General features: G+C 28.3%; 1 protein-coding gene across 1 annotated transcript in view; it reads left to right on the forward strand.

Annotated features, from left to right (window-relative positions):
• Positions 1 to 19499, forward strand: part of LOC113383532 (estradiol 17-beta-dehydrogenase 2-like) — a 261787-nt gene that overhangs the window by 235708 nt on the left and 6580 nt on the right. Inside the window, exon 2 of the mRNA XM_026621792.1 lies at positions 18196 to 18438. Coding sequence (XP_026477577.1) covers positions 18238 to 18438 — 201 coding nt within the window. The 5' untranslated portion in view covers positions 18196 to 18237. The remainder of the gene's footprint in view (positions 1 to 18195; positions 18439 to 19499) is intronic.

Raw genomic sequence — 19499 nt, forward strand, 5'->3', positions numbered from 1 at the left:
AATGCTGAAGTAGCTAAAGTAATCAATGTGAAACTAAAATTTAAAATTTTTGTAAACCTTGACAAAAATAGATTTTACAAAAAACTTTGGAATTTTTGAGAAAATTTTACTTCTTTTTAAAATTTTGAACATGAACTTTGAATAAATGTCAGAAGGTTTTGAAAAGTGAAGATATATACAAATTTTCATTTTCGATTTTTTCGGGATTACTATAACTTACCCTACGGGAAGTTAATAAATAAATTACTACTCTTCTAATAAATATTTCTAAATAAATTCTAATCTATGAATGAATGCTGGTTCAGTAATGATATTTTATTATCTTTTCAACTTTAAGAATTTTTGCGAGTTTTTTTTATTCTTTATTTTATTTACAACTGTCCAGTTAAGGGCATTTAGTAAATTTGGGGAATTTACAATTGTCAGCCGTAAAGGGACATTGTATACTATATTGACATGTTGGAAAAACAACTCAATAGTTTTATATTAACAATATTTTAATGACAATGATGTAATCTTATCTATTTACTTATGAATAATTCCTCATAAATAATAACTAAGTTATTTCAATCTTTATCAGGAAAATTGATGACTTAGATCTAGTGGCGCTTTTCTCTTCAATCTACGATAGTTTTCTGTTATTAATGAGTTTGCTAGTGAATTTGGGTGACTGATGAGCTAGCTTCTATATTTTTGTGCTGTTTTTATTAATACATATTTTATGGTAAGTGTGCTCGTGTCGAGATGAATCAGCCAGTTCGGGATATATTTTGGTGCTCCTAGGGCAATTTTCAAAAATTTGTTCCGTGTATTATTTCTATATTAGTCTTATGAGCAATGCCCGACAATTGTATTCCATAGTACCAAATTAGTTTGGATAAAGTTTTATATAAAAGTAGCTTATTGTATAAGCTGAATTTGGATTTGGTCCCTAATAACCAGTGCGGCTATTTGGTTTTCATCTCAAGCTGTTGCCTCTTTTTTATTTTTTTGCAAAGTGTTAAGACTTCTACACATTTTGTTTTAACATCTAAGTCCACCCACATATCATAAAATTTTGAGATGTTATTATAAAATAACCAAAAGCAATGAAGGATGCCATTAATTTTAAATCTTAAAGTCAGACACGAGGTCAAAACCATAGAACTCGGAGCAGCCTGATTCGACTCGTGTGCGAACCGGTACAAATGCGTAGATCTATGTTATGTATGTTGTACAAGACTAGTACTAGTACTGAATACGAAATTATTATATCGAATGCTCTCGCAAAAAATTCTTCAGGAGAAATCGTCCGAATGATTATTTAAGATATTCTATATTCTAGGTACGACTCATTGCGACTGAACATACCGACATTGTTCTGAAAGTAAATTACACACGTATATGGGGATAGAGATCTAAACAAATGTAATTATAATATTTAATTTGGTGTATTTAAAAATAACTAGTGGGGTGCATGGCGTCGTGCCTTAAGTCAAATTTCTGGAACTTCCCGTAACGAATTTGAAAATCTTAGTACTTACATTCATACCAGAAGGTTCCCAGGTTAAATAGAAAAAGCACTGGTCAAATCTTGACCACCACCTTCTAAACCTCTAGTGTCAATGAGATCCCCTTAGTTGCTATTATTTTTATTCATTACTATACAACTGTCCAGTTAAGGACATTTAGCAAATTTGTTAATTTGCAATTTTAGCAATTTGGGTGACTGTTCAGCTTGTCTCTATGTTTATATCTAGTTGCTAATGTTCATCTAATGTTAGAGATTCGCTGGGTTCTGATCGATTTTAATAAATGTGTAGAATTTCTTTAATCTTATTAATTTTTTGTTGTTTCTGGAAATAAATCCAAAGTTTGAGAGGCTGTCAAGTTATTCGTAAACTTCAAAAGCAAAATAGGTTAGCACAAGTGAAATATCAAATCAACCGTTATAACATCTGAACTCTGCTGATCATTACATTTGCCCACGTATGTTTATTACGTACTCGCACACGAATAAAACATTATGTATGTATGTATAATATTATATACATATATGTACTTATTTCGTGATTTTGTAGTATTTTAAAATTAAAACGTTTCCAATGACTCATTAAACAATCCTAAAACAATTCATTACTTTTTTCATGATTTACTGTTATTATTATTATTAGTATTTTATAATTGTTACTATTAGTTAAAAAGTTTATTTTTTATTACTTGATTTTTTTTAGTTTTACATTAAATTATTAGTGTTAACGCCTAAGGTTCAAACTAGGTCTAATGAAAGTATATATTAATAAATATTTTGATACGCTTCATGCTCTTCATAGTATAGCAATAATAATTTTTTGCACTATTAGGAATTATAAAAGAATCTCTTATATTTTAATGAATCCAGTCCATCACAGTTCCTCAATCATTAATCCTTTTTCAAGAAATTAGATTCTTTGATCTCCTTAACCCAAATAAATCACATGTCAATATTTGATTGGTTATGAATGTAATGGGAAGTCGCCTGTGCCCAAAAATGATTCATACAAAGAATTATATAGAATTATAAAATAATAATTTCTTTGTAATATTTTAACACTTATTCAACCAACATCAGTAACATCTCAATCTTCATCTAAGTAACAAGAATCAACACAACATTCAAATATATAGCATCTTCTATCAATCTTAACAAACGTATTATTTTGTCTAAATATATAATATTTTAAACTATAGTCTAATATAGCCACTAACAAATTATATCTTTGGACAAATAAAAAATTAAACATATAATTTGTTATAAAGTTCCACTTTTCAATTAAATAATGATATTATTCAATTACCATCAAAATATAGTAAATATAGTTATTTATAATTTGTAACATTTGGAGATTAAGAAAAAATTGATCATAAACATTATATTTTTAATTAACAATTAACAATAAACATTGACCGCAATAAATTACTGGGAAATTAATTTCGTAATATAATGCGATAATTTTATGTTGTAAGAAATATTGTTATTTTAATTATGTATACATGCATTTGTATAGTATTCACATAATCATTCATAATAAAATAAAATCATATATATTTTCATAAACATTTATAGAAATTAGTAAGATTGACAATTATAATATTAGTACTTGAAATAAAAAAAAATCGAATATTTTCTTAATGATATGACCATGCAATCACATTTTTTCAAATTTTCTACATTTGTTTGAAGTAAGATCTTGAAGCTTGTCTAATTTTAAGGATTTTATATTGAAATCTTTGAATGAAGATTTTTATTATCTATCTATACTGATCTGTTTTGATCTTCAAACGCTTACGAAATTATACTAAAATTACATTTTCAAACCTTGGTTGCTCTTTTTTGTCAATTTATTTATAGTATAGTTGCTGATATGTATACTTTAATATAAAATAATTCCAGTCACTTTTTCCCAAATTCTGCTGGATTGACGATTAAAAATTATAAATAAATTTTGAGTTTGTTAACGCATTTAAATGTATAAATAGAAAACATATACACATGCGTTGAACTCATTGCAATAATAGAAAGTTGTCAACTTTTATATTGATTCGAATCTGTAATATATATATATATATATATATATATATATATATATATATATATGAAAATAAATATGTATACAAAAACATAGGAAGTCTACTACTATATTTCGCAATCCAAGTCTTCCATTAAAAATGCTAAATATCAACATTGAAATTATTTCAGTGACAATCATTCATACTAATTTAGATTATTTTTCACAAAAAATAAATATCACTTCAGAAAATTGCAATCTTGCAAATAAATAATATGGTATAGAAATTGCAATCTTGCAGTTAAATAATATGATATTAATCTTCCAAAATCAAAAATATTTATAAACTAAATTATATGATGCAAATTTGATTTGAAAAATCTTTTAAAATCCAATAAAATCTAAAATATTGGTGAAATCAATGAAGTCCAAGGAACTAAGCATTAAAGTTCTTATTCAGAGCGAATTCTGTACATGAATTATTGCAGTTTTTAAAGTTTTCTTATTTGTTTTAGTTGTTAAACAAATTCCTATACTAATTCTTTTATTATTAATAATTATAAGAATATTACTTTGCTAGTAAACTGTAAATTAAGAAGACATGCTATTTCACTTAAATCCAAAAAATAAAATAAAAATTCATCAAAATTCAAAAATAAAAATTCTTAGCTTTTAAAAGTCGATTCTTAATTCAAACACTATAATGTTAATAAATTGAATTTATTAACTTTTTGAGGGGGCGACCATTAATCACGTGAAGTTTTTAGGAGGAGGGGGATTGGATAAAAAATCACAAAATATCACGTGGAGGAAGGCGGGGAGGGGTTGAGTAAGATATCACGTGTATTTATTTTTTTCCTGAATTTCTAAAAAAAATCTAAACATTTTACGATTTTTTCGTGAATTCGAGAAATTCGTTCGATAAATTTTGCATAACTAAAAATACATATAATATTTGGTGTGGGAGGGGGAGTAATTTTAAATATCACGACGTATAACCAAGGGAGGAGGGGTTCCCAAAATTCTTAAAAAAAAACGATCATGTGATTAATAGATGCCCCCCTAGATCTACAGAATAGGTAACATATGAGGATTTATGTGCATTTATTTTCGTTTTAAACTAAATAAAAAACTATTGTTAAGAGAAAATTTAAATAATCAAGTTCTTAGTAATAATATATCCCAGCAACCTCACAAATCAAAATATGAATCATGTGTTAAGATTTTCTATGTTTAATCTTGTGGAACAAACGGATTTTGAAGTGGAGCGATCTCTGTAACTAATCGTAGGTGATAAATATACGGATGAAAAAGTTATTATTCGCGGACCATAAAATTCGATTCAGACTACATTATTTACAAGTATTAAATTTTCTCCGATAGAACATGATCGTTCTACTTTGAATAAATTGATCTTAGAAGTTGCAAAAGTTAAATATCTTCACATATTCAATTCTGTTGATTGCTTTGCAAATTAAATTTGATGGAATTTAATAGAAGTGGAAAATTCATTTTTTGTTCACTATATATGTAAAGAGTAATTTCTATATAACTCTATTTATTTGAGCTTGTGCAATATTGATCTCTGAGACTAAAGAAAATATTTGAAATATAGTGAAAATATTTCTGGATGTAACACTAAAATAATGCTAGTATTTTTATCAGATTGTGGGTAATGAACTAAACTCTTTTCCAAAGCTTCATCACAAATCTTAAATAAATGTAAAATATAAGTATTCTTTCTTTGATAGTGTCTATTTCTGAAACAAAACTGAAGCAACCAATTGCAAAACTGTCAGAAAAGTTTTTTTAGTACAACATATCATCCTTCTAATGTCTCTTAGTAGAACCCGATCGAATCTATAGAATAGATAATGGATTTTTATTACACACCTTATATTCATCACATTGTGGGTAAAAGACTAAACTCCTTTCCAAAAATCCAAAATAAATTTTAAATATATTTTCATGTGAATATAACCTGTTAGAAAAGACAATCATTGGGTTGCCTCCTAATATAATTTTTTTATCCTTTTATAACAATTGAGTACAAATAGGATAGCAATTGGGTGGCCACCTGAAAATCCCACATAGTTAGTATAAGTTTTAAATCCAATTCATTAATTTTAATTATATAAGGGCAATTAATAAATCTTAAAGCATTTGATAACACAGATGTAAATATTTAGATATGAAAATACTCCTGTGTACCTACAATCACACACATTAAGGCAATTTTACATCAAGGGACAGAGATGTCAATTTATATTAATTGAGTTAATAGATTTGAAAGTATTTATAGCACTTATAAATAAAAACACATAACAAGGTTCGACATTTACATAAAATCATTTTTCAAATATTAAAAAACAGAGTTAAAAAATATGTGTATGATGTAAATTATCTTTATTTGTTCTCAAATGCTGCAGCGTTAAAGATCTAGTTTCTGCTTTGCTAATTTACCACATTCACTGCTGCGCACGCATATGGTGCGTGAGACCGTTGTCAGTAGCCAGACACCGAACGCAACAAGTCCGTTTGCCTTCTTTGCACTTGAGAGCAGTAATTTTAGTAAAATAAAAAGTTGAAACTGAAATGTTATTCACTAATAACTGCAAACAAAAATAATCCTTTTTATCCAGTTTTAAAACATTCTATTTTAATTCCCAGCTAACACCTCCAGAAATGGTTTTATTTTATGTTAATCGTATAAACAAATTTTGCACTTGAGTAAGAAGTATAAGTAATAAAAGATTCACACTGGAAGTGTTATTAGAACTTTTTTGCAAAAAGGTCTGTTGAGTTTATTAAAATCAATATCAAATTAGTCGGGGTTGTCCTTAATATGGATTTTTCAAATTTCTTAACTTTCAGGAGCTCAGATACTTCCAAATTAATAAACTAACATCTCTGCAAGTTTTAGCTCTTAATATTCACTTTAAGATAGTCCGCATTCCTACTAAAGTTTCTTGGTTCTTCTTCCTAAGTAAATACTTATTTTATAAAATATATCAAATTTTTGTTGTAATTTTTTTATTTATGATCGAAATAATCAAATTCAATATTATTCTAAAAATCTTGATTCACTTGTCGCTTAGTTATAAAATTCTACTGGTTATAAAAAAACAATTGGAATTTTACCTATGTTATTTCCATAAGAAACTTTAGTTGGAGTGCGGACTATCTTAAAGTTAATATTAATATCATATTTGGAAACGTTTCAGACTCTGGGAGCAAAAAAATTCGAAAATATCCATAATAAAGACCAACCTAATATAAATATATATATATATATATATATATAATATATATATATATATATATTAGGGTGGTCCAAAATGGTCATTTTTGAATTTCCTTGCTCCCAGGGGCTCAAATGGTTCCAAATAGATAAAAAACAATTCTCTGAAAGTTTTAGCTCTTAATATTAACGTTGAGATAGAGCGCAATCCAATCAAAGTTTTGTATGGAAATAGCATGGAAAAAATTTCAAAAATTTTAAAAATGTTTTTTAGATGTAATTTAGCGAACAAATGAATGAATAAAACTCATTTATTTGTCGCTAATTTATATCTAAAACATTTTTTTTTAATTTTCAAAATTTTTTCCATGCTCTTTCCATACAAAGTTTGATTGAATTGCGCTCTATCTAAACGTTAATATTAAGAGCTAAAACTTTCAGAGAATTGTTTTTTATCTATTTGGAACCATTTGAGCCCCTGGGAGCAAGGAAATTCGAAAATCACCATTTTAAGGACCACCCTAATTATATATATATATATATATATATATATGTATATATATATATATATATATATATATATATATATATATATATATATATATATATATGTAAGAGTATATACCTGTATATAATGGTTAATAAGTGTGCAATTACCGTCGGCTTCCTTGTTTGAGTTAACGCGAGCGGAAAACATAAACAATCTTATGTTCCGTAATAAACATTCGGCTAACTAAACAAGTTCTATTATGAAATGCACATGCTATTGTTTAATAATTGATGCCATTTGCAAAATGAACCGACTTCTCAGTTTCCGACCTTCTGGCTCGACAGTTTTGTGGTGACCATTCATATGTGCACTTATTGTTTTCGACTAATTTATATATGGACAAAGTGCAACGTGTGAAATTTATTAGTGTTGTTCTTGCAAGAACCTTGAGGTCGCGTGTAGTTAAGGTAACAGGTAGAAAAATATGTGTGTTTGATGTGTGAGATAATAAACCTATGATAAATTAGTTGGTAGTTGTAAGGAGATGTAAGGTTTACTTGTATTTTTTTACATGGTATATATAATTTTGATTATTTGGGAGAAGTAGATTGCTAAAACATTGATACTCGTATTTCAAATTATAATTATGATTTCTATATTTCCATCCGCCAATTGGTCACGATAGTTCTTCTTCCAAACTACTAACAAGGGGGAGTCCATTAATCACGTGAGCGAGTTTTTAAGAACTTTTTGACCCCCCTCCCCCTTGGTGATACATGGTGATATTTAAAATCACCCCCCATCCCCTACCAAACATCACGTGTATTTTTAGTTACGAGAAAACATTGTAAGATTTTTGAATTTGTTTTTGAAAATGTTTGAACTTTTTTAAAAAAATTAGTTAAAAAATAAATACACGTGATATCTTACTATACCCCTTGCTCCCCTACGTGATATTCGCGATTGTTTGTCAAACCCCCCTTTCCCCTAAAAACCTCACGTGTTCAATGGACGCCCCCCAAGGAGAACCTCAGGTTTACTCTTCTGGGATTTTGATTAAGCTTTCCATGATGATAAGGTTGATATCGGAACAGCGTAAAATATTATAGGTCTCTGAGAAGTGGTTTAATTATAAAAATTTATCATCAAGCAAATTAGTAAACAAAAAACTTCAGTCTAAAACTTAGATATAATATGCAAAATCAGATTCAAACCTTTTTTATATAACCTCTATAAAGGTTTAGATCTGGCTGGGATAAAAACCTTTACCCTGGCAAAGGTGTAAAAAATAAACAAGAGCAAATGAAAAAGTAAATTCAGTTGAATAATGCATTTTTTAAATATAAATTAAATAAACAGTTATTCCAACTCTGATGATAAATATTTCGGACGAAATACCAGATCAAGGTTATATACAGTGTTATCTCTGTAAAAACTGCACCCATGATAAGGTTTTTAATTATTTTGCCTTGGTTGATTAGCAATTATTTTGTAAAATTCCCTTAAAATTGATACGACATTTGACCTTTTGCCCTGGTCATCCTAATTTACTCCGACTTTGGGGTAAAAAGGACCAGGTTACTAAATTTCGCAAAAAAAACTAACATTTCTACAATGATGAAGAAGCTGGGAGTTTTACTGGACGAAGTCAGACAATTGTTTGTTTAATGTGTTTTTAGTTGTGATATAATTGGTTTAGTTTTCACGAAGTTTGACCAATTACTTCGTCAAGTTGGACCTTTGTGCCCCGCCCTACCTCATAGTTATCGAAAACTCATATTATTATTTAATAATTAATATAATTATATTTTGAGTAAATTATGCTAAAATTGCATATTTTTAACGGAGAAAACTTTTTGCGATTTAATCACAAACTTCACTTTTGTGATTAAATCGCAAAAAATATGTTTTATTTAATAATGTTTTATTAATCTCTATAATATATATATATATATATATATATATATATATATATTCAGAAAGGTTATTCCACTATTGGCAAAACAAATATATCAAACTGTAAGTGAAATTTGAGATTAATGCGCAAGCAGAAATTAATTTAATTGTCACTTTCTAATCTGCCAAGAATATATATGTATTTTAATTATTCCATTCCAACTCTAAATCATTAATCTGTAAATGTGCAAATATTATATAACTTTAATGGATTATTACTGAAAATCTTTTTCCTGTTTTATATTAATATTTTTCAAAGTATTATTAACAAATAGTAATATTTATCAAATTTCTTCCTTATAGACTAGACGATGATATAGAGACAGAATAAATATCTTATATAATACATTTCCTTTAAAATTGACATAAAAATAATTTATATAAATTTTATTATCCTGATCATATATTTAATTTAAGTTGCTGTATACGTTTATTAAGTGATAAAATAATGATGTAGGTATAGTTACATTATTGCAATATTACTAGCTCTGTTAAGCCATCTAGTAAAATAAATTTATTTTAACAAAGTTTAATCAAACACTTTACAAAAAATGATAACTAATATCAATATTTTTTACTTAAACCAGCATAGTAGAAAAATATTTGTTTGTTAAGTACTCTGCCTTTGAAGGAACAATCATAGCATAGCGTTGCCATGACAACTCTATATATTACAGTCTATTTTAACGTTGAATGGGGTTTATTTATTATCTTATTATTATAAATAGTTAAAAAAGATCCTTCTATAATTCTTCGTTTAAATAAATTTTGTTAGAATTGTAGTACAGTCGGGTTATAAAAGTCTATATTATGTTTCAAAGCATTAATAATGTGGTCGGCAAGCATAGTTTTAAATTGTCTGGGGTTTTTTGAATTATTTTTGTGTTAATGTAAACGTTTAATTAAATTCTGGCTTGTTTATCCTATTTAAAATAAAGTCCAGTCAATTTATTTGATAGGCGAGATTTCTGAGTCGTTCGATATTAAAATGGGTTTTTGTTTTGGTAAAAATAGTGCTAGTCGCTGTACTAAAATTGTTTACAAGTCGGAGTCCAGATTTATAAAAAAGTTTTTTCTAATGAACATTCTGTCCATAGGGATGAATACAAATGTCCATTTGTTGCAAGAATAAGTGTATAATACTTGGATATTAGTACATTTCTGGATGGTTTTCAACTAAAAAAATAGTCTTATTGATTATTATAAAGGAGTTCTTTTACATAAGTTATAAATTCGGACTTGGCTTGTTGAAATCAATATCACAACCTTTCGATAAAATTGTATGTTACATGAAATTTATTAGCCGGGAAATAAAATATAATACACGTGTGTAAAGATTATAAATCTGTAAAACGTAATATGTCATGTAATAAGTCATTCATTTTTATGATCGTTCTTTTGAAATATCTGCATTCACGTCGAATAGTTTTATTTAGCATTTATTTATTAAATTATCAATACCCTTGAAAAATTTGAAGCAATTTTTGGGTTGGTTATGAAAATGCATTATATTATTTTGGATAAAAAAATATTATAAATTTTTCTTAATTCCAATATAAATCACTATATCAGAAATTAAGTAATTAGTATGATGTATTTAATAACAACGTTTTTTTAAAAGTACCGGGGCACCAGAGGCTATCCTGAGGTAATCTGATACTGTTGAAGAACCTAACAAAAGTTATAACATATTTCAATATACAGAAAATAATTATAAAATAAACTTACATCTAAAATAATCTAACTTAGTAACTATAGAGTCAATTCCAAGAGTTTAGTCATTTTACTTCAGATAAGGTAGCTTTCATATTACTCCACAGCTCCTGAAAAATTAGGATTACTGATGATCCTGTCCTCATAATTTTGAAAGAATACACAATTTACAAAAGAAGTAGGTTTTTATTATTTGCCTCGACCCACTATACTATTGTTCCTCCTAACATTTTCTACCAAGGCGATCTCTATTTTTTGTGTAGGAATGTACGAACATTCCAATAAACAAAACAAACACTAGAATTCTTTGTTGACTCATCATAAAGTAACTTAACACACATTATAATCACAATGTATATTGTTATTGTTTTTAGAAACAAATTATAATAAAGCAATTTGTTATTAATGAGATTGGATAAATAATAAACCCAATTAAAATATATCAGATATATGTGGTTGTTATTTGTTGAACATTTTTTTTATTTATTGTTCAATAATATCAATGTTAACTTTGTGATCACAATATATGTCAACATTAAATAAAGTTTCTGAGCTTTCCCTGAGCTAAATCATAGTTTTCTAATTTTTTTGGTATCGTTGACTTCTTACGATATGTTTCGCTTTGAGATAGACCCCTTTAAAAATGATGTAAATTTTTAATTGTTCTGAATATTAGTATTAAAAACTTATAGTAATAGCACTTGCTAACAATATAAATTAATATAGGAAAAGATGAATTTGATGCTTTTGTATTAAATTATTAGCATCCGCATATCTTATTGCTAGACCTTCATTTTTATTTTGCTGAACATTTTTTTTGCTGCCATGGACTTCTTGCAAGTTGTATCTCGGAGATCGATTTAGACCACTTTGGAAATCACTGAGCTTAACTGATAATATATGAGATAAATATATGGATCGAGGGTTACTATATTAATTTTTTTATTAACTTCCCGTAGGGTAAGTTATTGTAATGGGCCGAAAATCGGAATTGAAAATTTTTACATTTCTCGACGTTTTGAAGGTTTCTGAACGTTTTGGCATACCTCAGAAAAAATGGATGTGTGTGTGTGTGTGTGTGTGTGTGTATGTATGTGTGGATACAAATTTCCAGTCACGTTTTAGGGCGCACGGATCAACCGATTTAAATGGTTCAAAAAACATTCGATTCCTATTGATAGGGAAAAGAGCTGATTAGTTTTTGGCAAAGGCAGGTTCAGCCGTTTCGGAGATACGGAGCAAAGAGTGCAGAAAATAGAAATCGAATTTGTGAGCGAACGTAGTATCCGATTTGAATGATCTAAAAAACATTCAATTAGTAATGATTATGAGAAGTGTTTATTAGTTTTTGGCAAAGGCAGGCCCAGCCATTTCAAAGATACGGAGCTAAATATGTAAAAAATGGCAGTTTTTGAGAGAACTAAGCGTCCGATTTAAATGATTCAAAGAACTTTCTGCTTGTCTTAACAAAATAATTGATTTTGGAAAAAAAAATTTTGTTCCAATATTTTTTTTTTTTTTTTTTTTTTTGGTATTTTGTATATCGAAAATATTTCAGATTTTATTTTTAATTCTGACTATAGTTCTAATATACTTTACAAATAATTACAACTCTGCATTTCGGTTTATATAATTCTTATAAATATTACACAATGTTACAATATTTATAATAATCTATTTGAAAACATTCAGTATTCCTCGAACATTTCGTTACGGTGAGGGAAGTTCCAGCAATTTGCCTTAAGGCACGATGCCATAATTGCCTCAAGACAGAATTCCACTTACAGCTAGTTATTTATATTGATGGTCATTGGAGTTTCAAAGTTAAGTCTTCAAATTATTAGATTCCATAGTGTTTTCAGTTTCTATTTTCGAATTTAATATTGCTGCGTTAGATTTGGTCTTGCAACCCTGTTTTGACTTTCTATGGGATCTTCGAACGTTACCTTGATAAAATCAAAGTTTTCTGCAATCATTTGTGTTTGAAAAACTGTGCCTTAAAGATATGACCCTAATATTCTCCACTACATTATTGGCATTTATTTTGTTATTTAGTTGAGTGATTCTAAATGCCAAACTTTATTGAAGTTATTTAGCTCGAGTATCACATAAAATGAGACTGACTGCTCTTCGGAGAAATTTTATCACCGATTACTGCTATTTGATTAAAAGTACTGATATTGCACGCTACGATTTCTTCCTATTCTGTAATTTCCATTCCCGGTCAACGATCTAGAATACTCTTTTGAAATGCTTTTGGTATACTGTGTGTCAAAATCTGAATATTTTAGAAGCTTTGTTAATCCGAATATATTTTATCCTTTTAAATTATGTGCTAGTCTTCATGGCTTTGAGGAGTTTATCTCTAATGAGATACCTTCATTAGTTTTTGAAGTAAAACTTCTTTTTAGGTGCGACTAGGGTATAAATTGGTTCAAATGCAACGGAAGTGCGTTACGGCAGATAAGATGAGATAAGAGTCGAGTGCCAATGATTCGTCATTTGCTCTCGAGGATATCATTTCTATATGGGTCGATTGTAATTAGTCGTCGCGTATGTGAATAGAGATCTGTCGTTGTATGCGTACCGAAATCAACAAGGAAATCGGCATAGATAAATAAACATTTTAAAATAACATCGTAGTACAAATCTTGATTAAATGAAAAATGCCTGAATCAGAAGAATATTTGACCCTATTCCTTGAAAATAATAAAACAAATTAAACATTTGGGCCGTGTACTAAACGTAAGTTTATTGGTGAGAAATTATTTCTATATTATTCGTAGTTTCTATAAATCTTTGAAGTTATTAATATGGAAAATAATTTAGACAAGACAGATATTACAGCTGTTCTTTGAACGAGATTATGTCACCAGCAAAAAAGTAAGAAAAATACAAGCAGTCAATGAATGTATGTTAATTTTAATTACATGAAGTTCTTCAAACACAATTACATAATGAGTGAAGTTGCGAAAATAATATTTATTTAGGCGTTGTTTAACATAATCCACTTTGTGAACGAATATTATAGAATTTATTAATCAGTAATCACTTTATTTCTCTAATGAAGGTTCATTTCTAAATGCTCATTACAATGACAAACCAATCATGTCATATTTGAAGTATGACTTTAATTACATCATTGTTTTTAAATATTATACATATTTTTAATGCTATTATAAATATATAATTTATAATTTATCATTATATAAATGTGTATAATGGTTGACACTAATAAATATGTGCATCACAAGTGTTACCATATTACTAATAAACATTATTCAAAATTGTTATATCATGTATTTATTTTTACTTAAATGCCATCTTGTACAGTAGCAAATAAGTTTTACTTCAATCTCGTGTGAACCTTACGCGCACTCTTTTTTTACTTTTTACTTTAAATCGAATTCACTCTGTCGGCAATTCTTGGTTCAATTTATGACTTGGGAGAACTAGTAGTTTCTCATAATATTTTTCACTTTTTTGTGTTAATTCATTTAAGCATATTGTTGGTATCAATATATTGATTCATTTAAGCATAATTTGGTATGAAACTTAAGGCATCTGGCCTATATTAATTGAAAATATTGTCTGATTATCAAGTCAATCGTTTTCTATGTCTGAAAGAGAACTTACACTTTAAAATCTTTGTACAATTCGGCAACACTTGTGTGATGAATGTGGCCCACCTATATATCATCAGATAATTATTTACCTTTGTTCTCGGCATTTAAATTTCCATAAACGTCCATTGATGCAGATATGAATGATGTTATTTTAATTTTATGCTAACAATTACTTTACAAAGCGTTAAGAGGTTTTGCCGTTGGCTGAGAACGGCACATGTAATGCATGAATGATACAATTGTTCTTGCGTTAACACTTCGGATTCTTCGGCAACCGATCTGCTATTAGCGACTCCTTGACATACATATTTTTATATAGCATATATTACATATATATGTGTATATATCAATAATATATAACTGTTTTATATTACTATCTTGAAGCGATCAATTTGCAACATATAAAAACATATCAAATTGATTTGGTTTTGGATAACTTATTGATATATGGTACGTACCTTTAAAACGTTCATCCATTTTGGAGAAGGACACAACATTCCTGTGAATAATTAGTTGGGCTAACTTTTAATTCCAAATGGAAGTAGCCTTTCTCAGCATTAATGCAACATTAGAATTAAAAAATAATCACCATTAAAAATAAATATATCGCATTTTAAGGCAAAAATTATTAGTTTTCTGCAATGGCTTATAGAATGCCTGGTCAGTTCTGATTGCTATTCAACATATATAAAAAGGGCATATTGTAGGTCTTTATTTTAATAAATTTTTTTAAGATAGTAAAAGATATCCAATTATAGAAAATCAAAAAGATGAAATGCAGAATCAAAAATGGTGGAAGTTTATTATTTATAAAAATTCATAGTTTATTATAACGATTGTCTTTACATTTAGATTGACTATGTTGGAATTATACTTATTTGTATGTTCAAATTCAAGAAAAAAACATCAAGTCCATTAATTTGATCATTTTAAATAATCTCTACTTGTTAATTTCCCGTAGGGTAAGTTAAAGTAATCGCAAAATTTTTTTATATATCTTTGCGTTTCAAAGGTTTCTGAATATTTTGGCATACCTTAGAAAAAATGGATGTATGTGTGTGTGTGCGGATACAAATTTTCGTCGACGGTTTCGGGAACACCGATCAATCGATTTGAATAATTCAAAAAACATTCGATTCGTATTGATGCGATTCGAGACGTACTAATTAGTTTTTAACGAAGGCAGGTCTAGTCGTTCCGAAGATACGGGGCAAAAAGTGCCAAAAATGGTAACCCACTTTTTAAGAAAACGGAGCGTCCGATTTTAATAATTGAAAAAACATTTTACTTGTATTGACAAGATTAAGGACTGACCAAATTTTCATGAAGGCAGGTCTAGCGTTTTCGGAGATCCAATAAAAAATTTAAAAAAATAAATGCCATTTGGCGGTCAAAAATGATCATTAGACATATGCACATCAAATTACCAGATATTTTATAGAAATTTTAACAATAAGTATAAATTTTGTTTACATTCCTATGTGTTCCGTACCAATCTTTATCCGTTAGACGGCGACGCGGCGCTTACGCGTTTTGACATTTCGTCTCTATGCAGTTAAAGCAATACGATGGCTTTGAAAAAAAGTTCAAAAAAATTCCAAAATAAAGAAAACATTGTTTTTCAATACCTTTTTTTCAAATAAAAGTAATTTTTTGTCAAATTTATAGTTTCTCAAAAATAAAAATTTTAGAAGTAAATTTTTTTCAAAAATGTTAATCGTTTTTAAATCTTTAATTAATAGCAAATCGATAACCAGTTTTAGGTTTAAGCTATGTTTTTATACTAAATATTTTTATATATAATCGTAATAAATAAGTTATTATTTACAATGCATGAACTGTGAATCAGGAAATTGGTTACCTATTAATGTGTTATCTTCTGCAAGGTAAATAATTATTTAAAAATGCAAATACATATTCATAAAACTGGCTTTTTCGACATTTTGATCTCCGAATTTTCAATAAGATCAACATTCTTTTTTAACCTTAATACTCGTCCCGTAATAGGTAAACGATTCTAGATTTATAAAAAAGTTATAAAAATAGAATCCATCATAATATAGAAAATAGAGGTAATATTATATCAAAATGTACTAAGAACAAAAAATCGATAAAAACAATATTTATATGCAAAAATAAACAGAATGTTGTTTGTTTGATAATTTACCTAGAAAGTAAATTCATGTTGAAAGTCGAGTATTTTTCTTAGAGTTATTATTACGATTACTTTTCTTACAATTTGTTTTAGAATCTAAACCCATTGGACCATTAGACAAATCAAAACAATATTTTAGTGCTAAATAATTTAGTTGATTTATGATTTTTATGCACGAGTACCATCGGTAGTTGGTTTTTTGGAGGACTTTCGTTTTCTAATATTTCAAATGTCAATGGAAAAAAATGATTTAAATACTAATAATTATACTAAAAGTTGCATCAATTGACATTATTATTTGTTTATAGAAGAAAAATTTATTGTAGATCTTAGGCGTCCTATTAGTCTGCCATACAATTAGAATCAATTGAACCATTATTTGATGTTCCAACAATCTAGCAATAGGTAAATTTAGGTAGATTCATAAGGTCTATGGGTAAATTGCAATATATGATCAGTTGCCAATTGTTTTTTTTTTGCAAAAGTCATATTTCACGTCAAAAAATGTGCTATAATTCAAAAATAGTTTAGTATTACGATTTTTCTAAATAGATTTGTTGAGCCATTCTGACCATGATTGTTGGAGCGTGCGATGTAGAATTGCATATCTGGTGAAGCGTAAGATATGAATATAAATAAATACATATAAATATAATATATATATATATATATATATATATATATATGTATATAATTAACTATATATACAAACCTCTATATTGTTTATATATGTTCTATATATGTGTGTCTAAATAGACTGTATTATTCATAATCAAAAAAGCAACACGTAGAATATTAATTTCAAAGCATGTCCTCGAGATTTCTCTTGAAATAATAATGAAGATATATATATATATATATATATATATATATATATATAAATATACATATATATTATAATTCTTCACATTCTGCATTTTAATTTATAGCAATTATTTATGACAGTCCATACTTAAATTTATAATGAATTATATTTTTGTTATTATTTTCTTCATTTCAATCGTTTGGTTTGTTAAAATGATACATATAAATTAATGTATAGAGTAGGGTGGGGCACAACGTCTAATTTGACTTTAAGCATTTACATTGCGAAAACCAAATCAAACCAATTATCATCACGACAAATAACACATATCAAACAAACAACTATCTGACTATGTTCAGTAAAACTCCATGGGTGAAGTTGCATTTTATGTATAAAACGCCAGATCTCATAGCAAATACATGGCACTCTCACAGTATTTAGTAGCATTTTATATGAAAACTGAAACAAACATAGCCTTGCCATAACATTGGTCTATTTTACGGCAGAATCGTTCCACCAATAAAACATATATACATATGTACCTGTATAATGACTATAATAATTTTGTTATTGTATGGAAGTACTATATATTTATAACTGATACGTTTGTATTTCATTTTTGCATAATAAATCGTTAACGTTGTATTAAAAATATCTCTATAAATTTTTCTCCTTCTTCCAGAACTGATACCAAGACCTCTACAATTAATATTTGGCATTCGAGATGGATGGCCAAACTGGCTTAGTGCTGGCCTTGCAGCTGATAGCACTGTGTTCCATAGCTGGAGCCCTTTTGCTGTATCTATTATGCAAAGTTCGAGGTGGTTCCATAAATGGCACCACACAGGCACCACCAGTTGTCATGGCCACAGGCGGCGGCGCTGCGGTTCTGGTTACATCGGCTGACACTGCGTTAGGATTACAGGTAATAATAATATATATCATCAAAGTCATAGTAGTAATAATTTAATAATATCAGTATACTTTTATTTTTAAAATGTGGAGATAAAAAATTTAAAAAAATATTAATTATAGTCACGAAAAATAACTAACTAGGATGGGACAACTACTGGGTTGCCTTCCATAAAGCTAATATATCGAAATAATTATTGAATGTCCTTGTAGTATAGATAGATCATAATTTAAAAACAGGAAAAATACAGTTGCTCTCCTCATCTTCTCTTTTTAGAAGTAGTGACTCTGTTTCTAGAAGAAGTGACTCTGTTTCTAGAAGAAGTGACTCTGTTTCTAGAAGTATTGACTCTGTTTGTAGTAGTAGTGACTGTTTCTAGAAGTAGTGTCCTTTTTTCGAGAAGTAGTGACTCTTTTTCAAGAAGTAGTGACATTTTTTGAGAAGTAGTGGAATTTTTTCTAGAAGTAGTGACTCTGTTTCTAGGAGTAGTGACTCTGTTTCTAGAAGTAGTGACTCTGTTTCTAGAAGTAGTGTCTCTGTTTCTAGAAGTAGTGATTCTGTTTCTAGAAGTAGTGACTCTATTTCTAAAAGTAGTGACCCTTTTTCGAGAAGTAGTGACTCGTTTTCGAGAAGAAGTGACTCTTTTTCGAGAAGTATTGACTCTGTTTCTAGAAGTAGTGGCTTAGTTTCTAGAAGTAGTGGCTCAGTTTCTAGGAGTAGTGACTCTGTTTCTAGGAGTAGTGACTCTGTTTCTAGAAGAAGTAACTCTGTTTCTAGAAGTAGTGACTCTGTTTCTAGAAGAAGTAACTCTGTTTCTAGAAGTAGTGACTCTGTTTCTAGAAGTAGTGACTCTGTTTCTAGAAGTAGTGACTCTGTTTCTAGAAGTAGTGACTCTGTTTCTAGAACAAATGACTATTTTTCGAGAAGTAGTGACCCTTTTTCGAGAAGTAGTGACTCTGTTTCGAGAAGTAGTGACTCTGTTTCTAGAAATAGTGACCTTGTTTCTAGAAGTAGTAACTTTTTTTCGAGAAGTAGTCACTCTGTTTCTAGAAGTAGTGGCTTTTTTTCGAGAA

This window comes from Ctenocephalides felis, unplaced genomic scaffold (assembly GCF_003426905.1).
Source record: "Ctenocephalides felis isolate EL2017-DRISC unplaced genomic scaffold, ASM342690v1 CF-g0.4_SCAFFOLD_03570, whole genome shotgun sequence".
Classification (NCBI taxonomy): domain Eukaryota; kingdom Metazoa; phylum Arthropoda; class Insecta; order Siphonaptera; family Pulicidae; genus Ctenocephalides; species Ctenocephalides felis.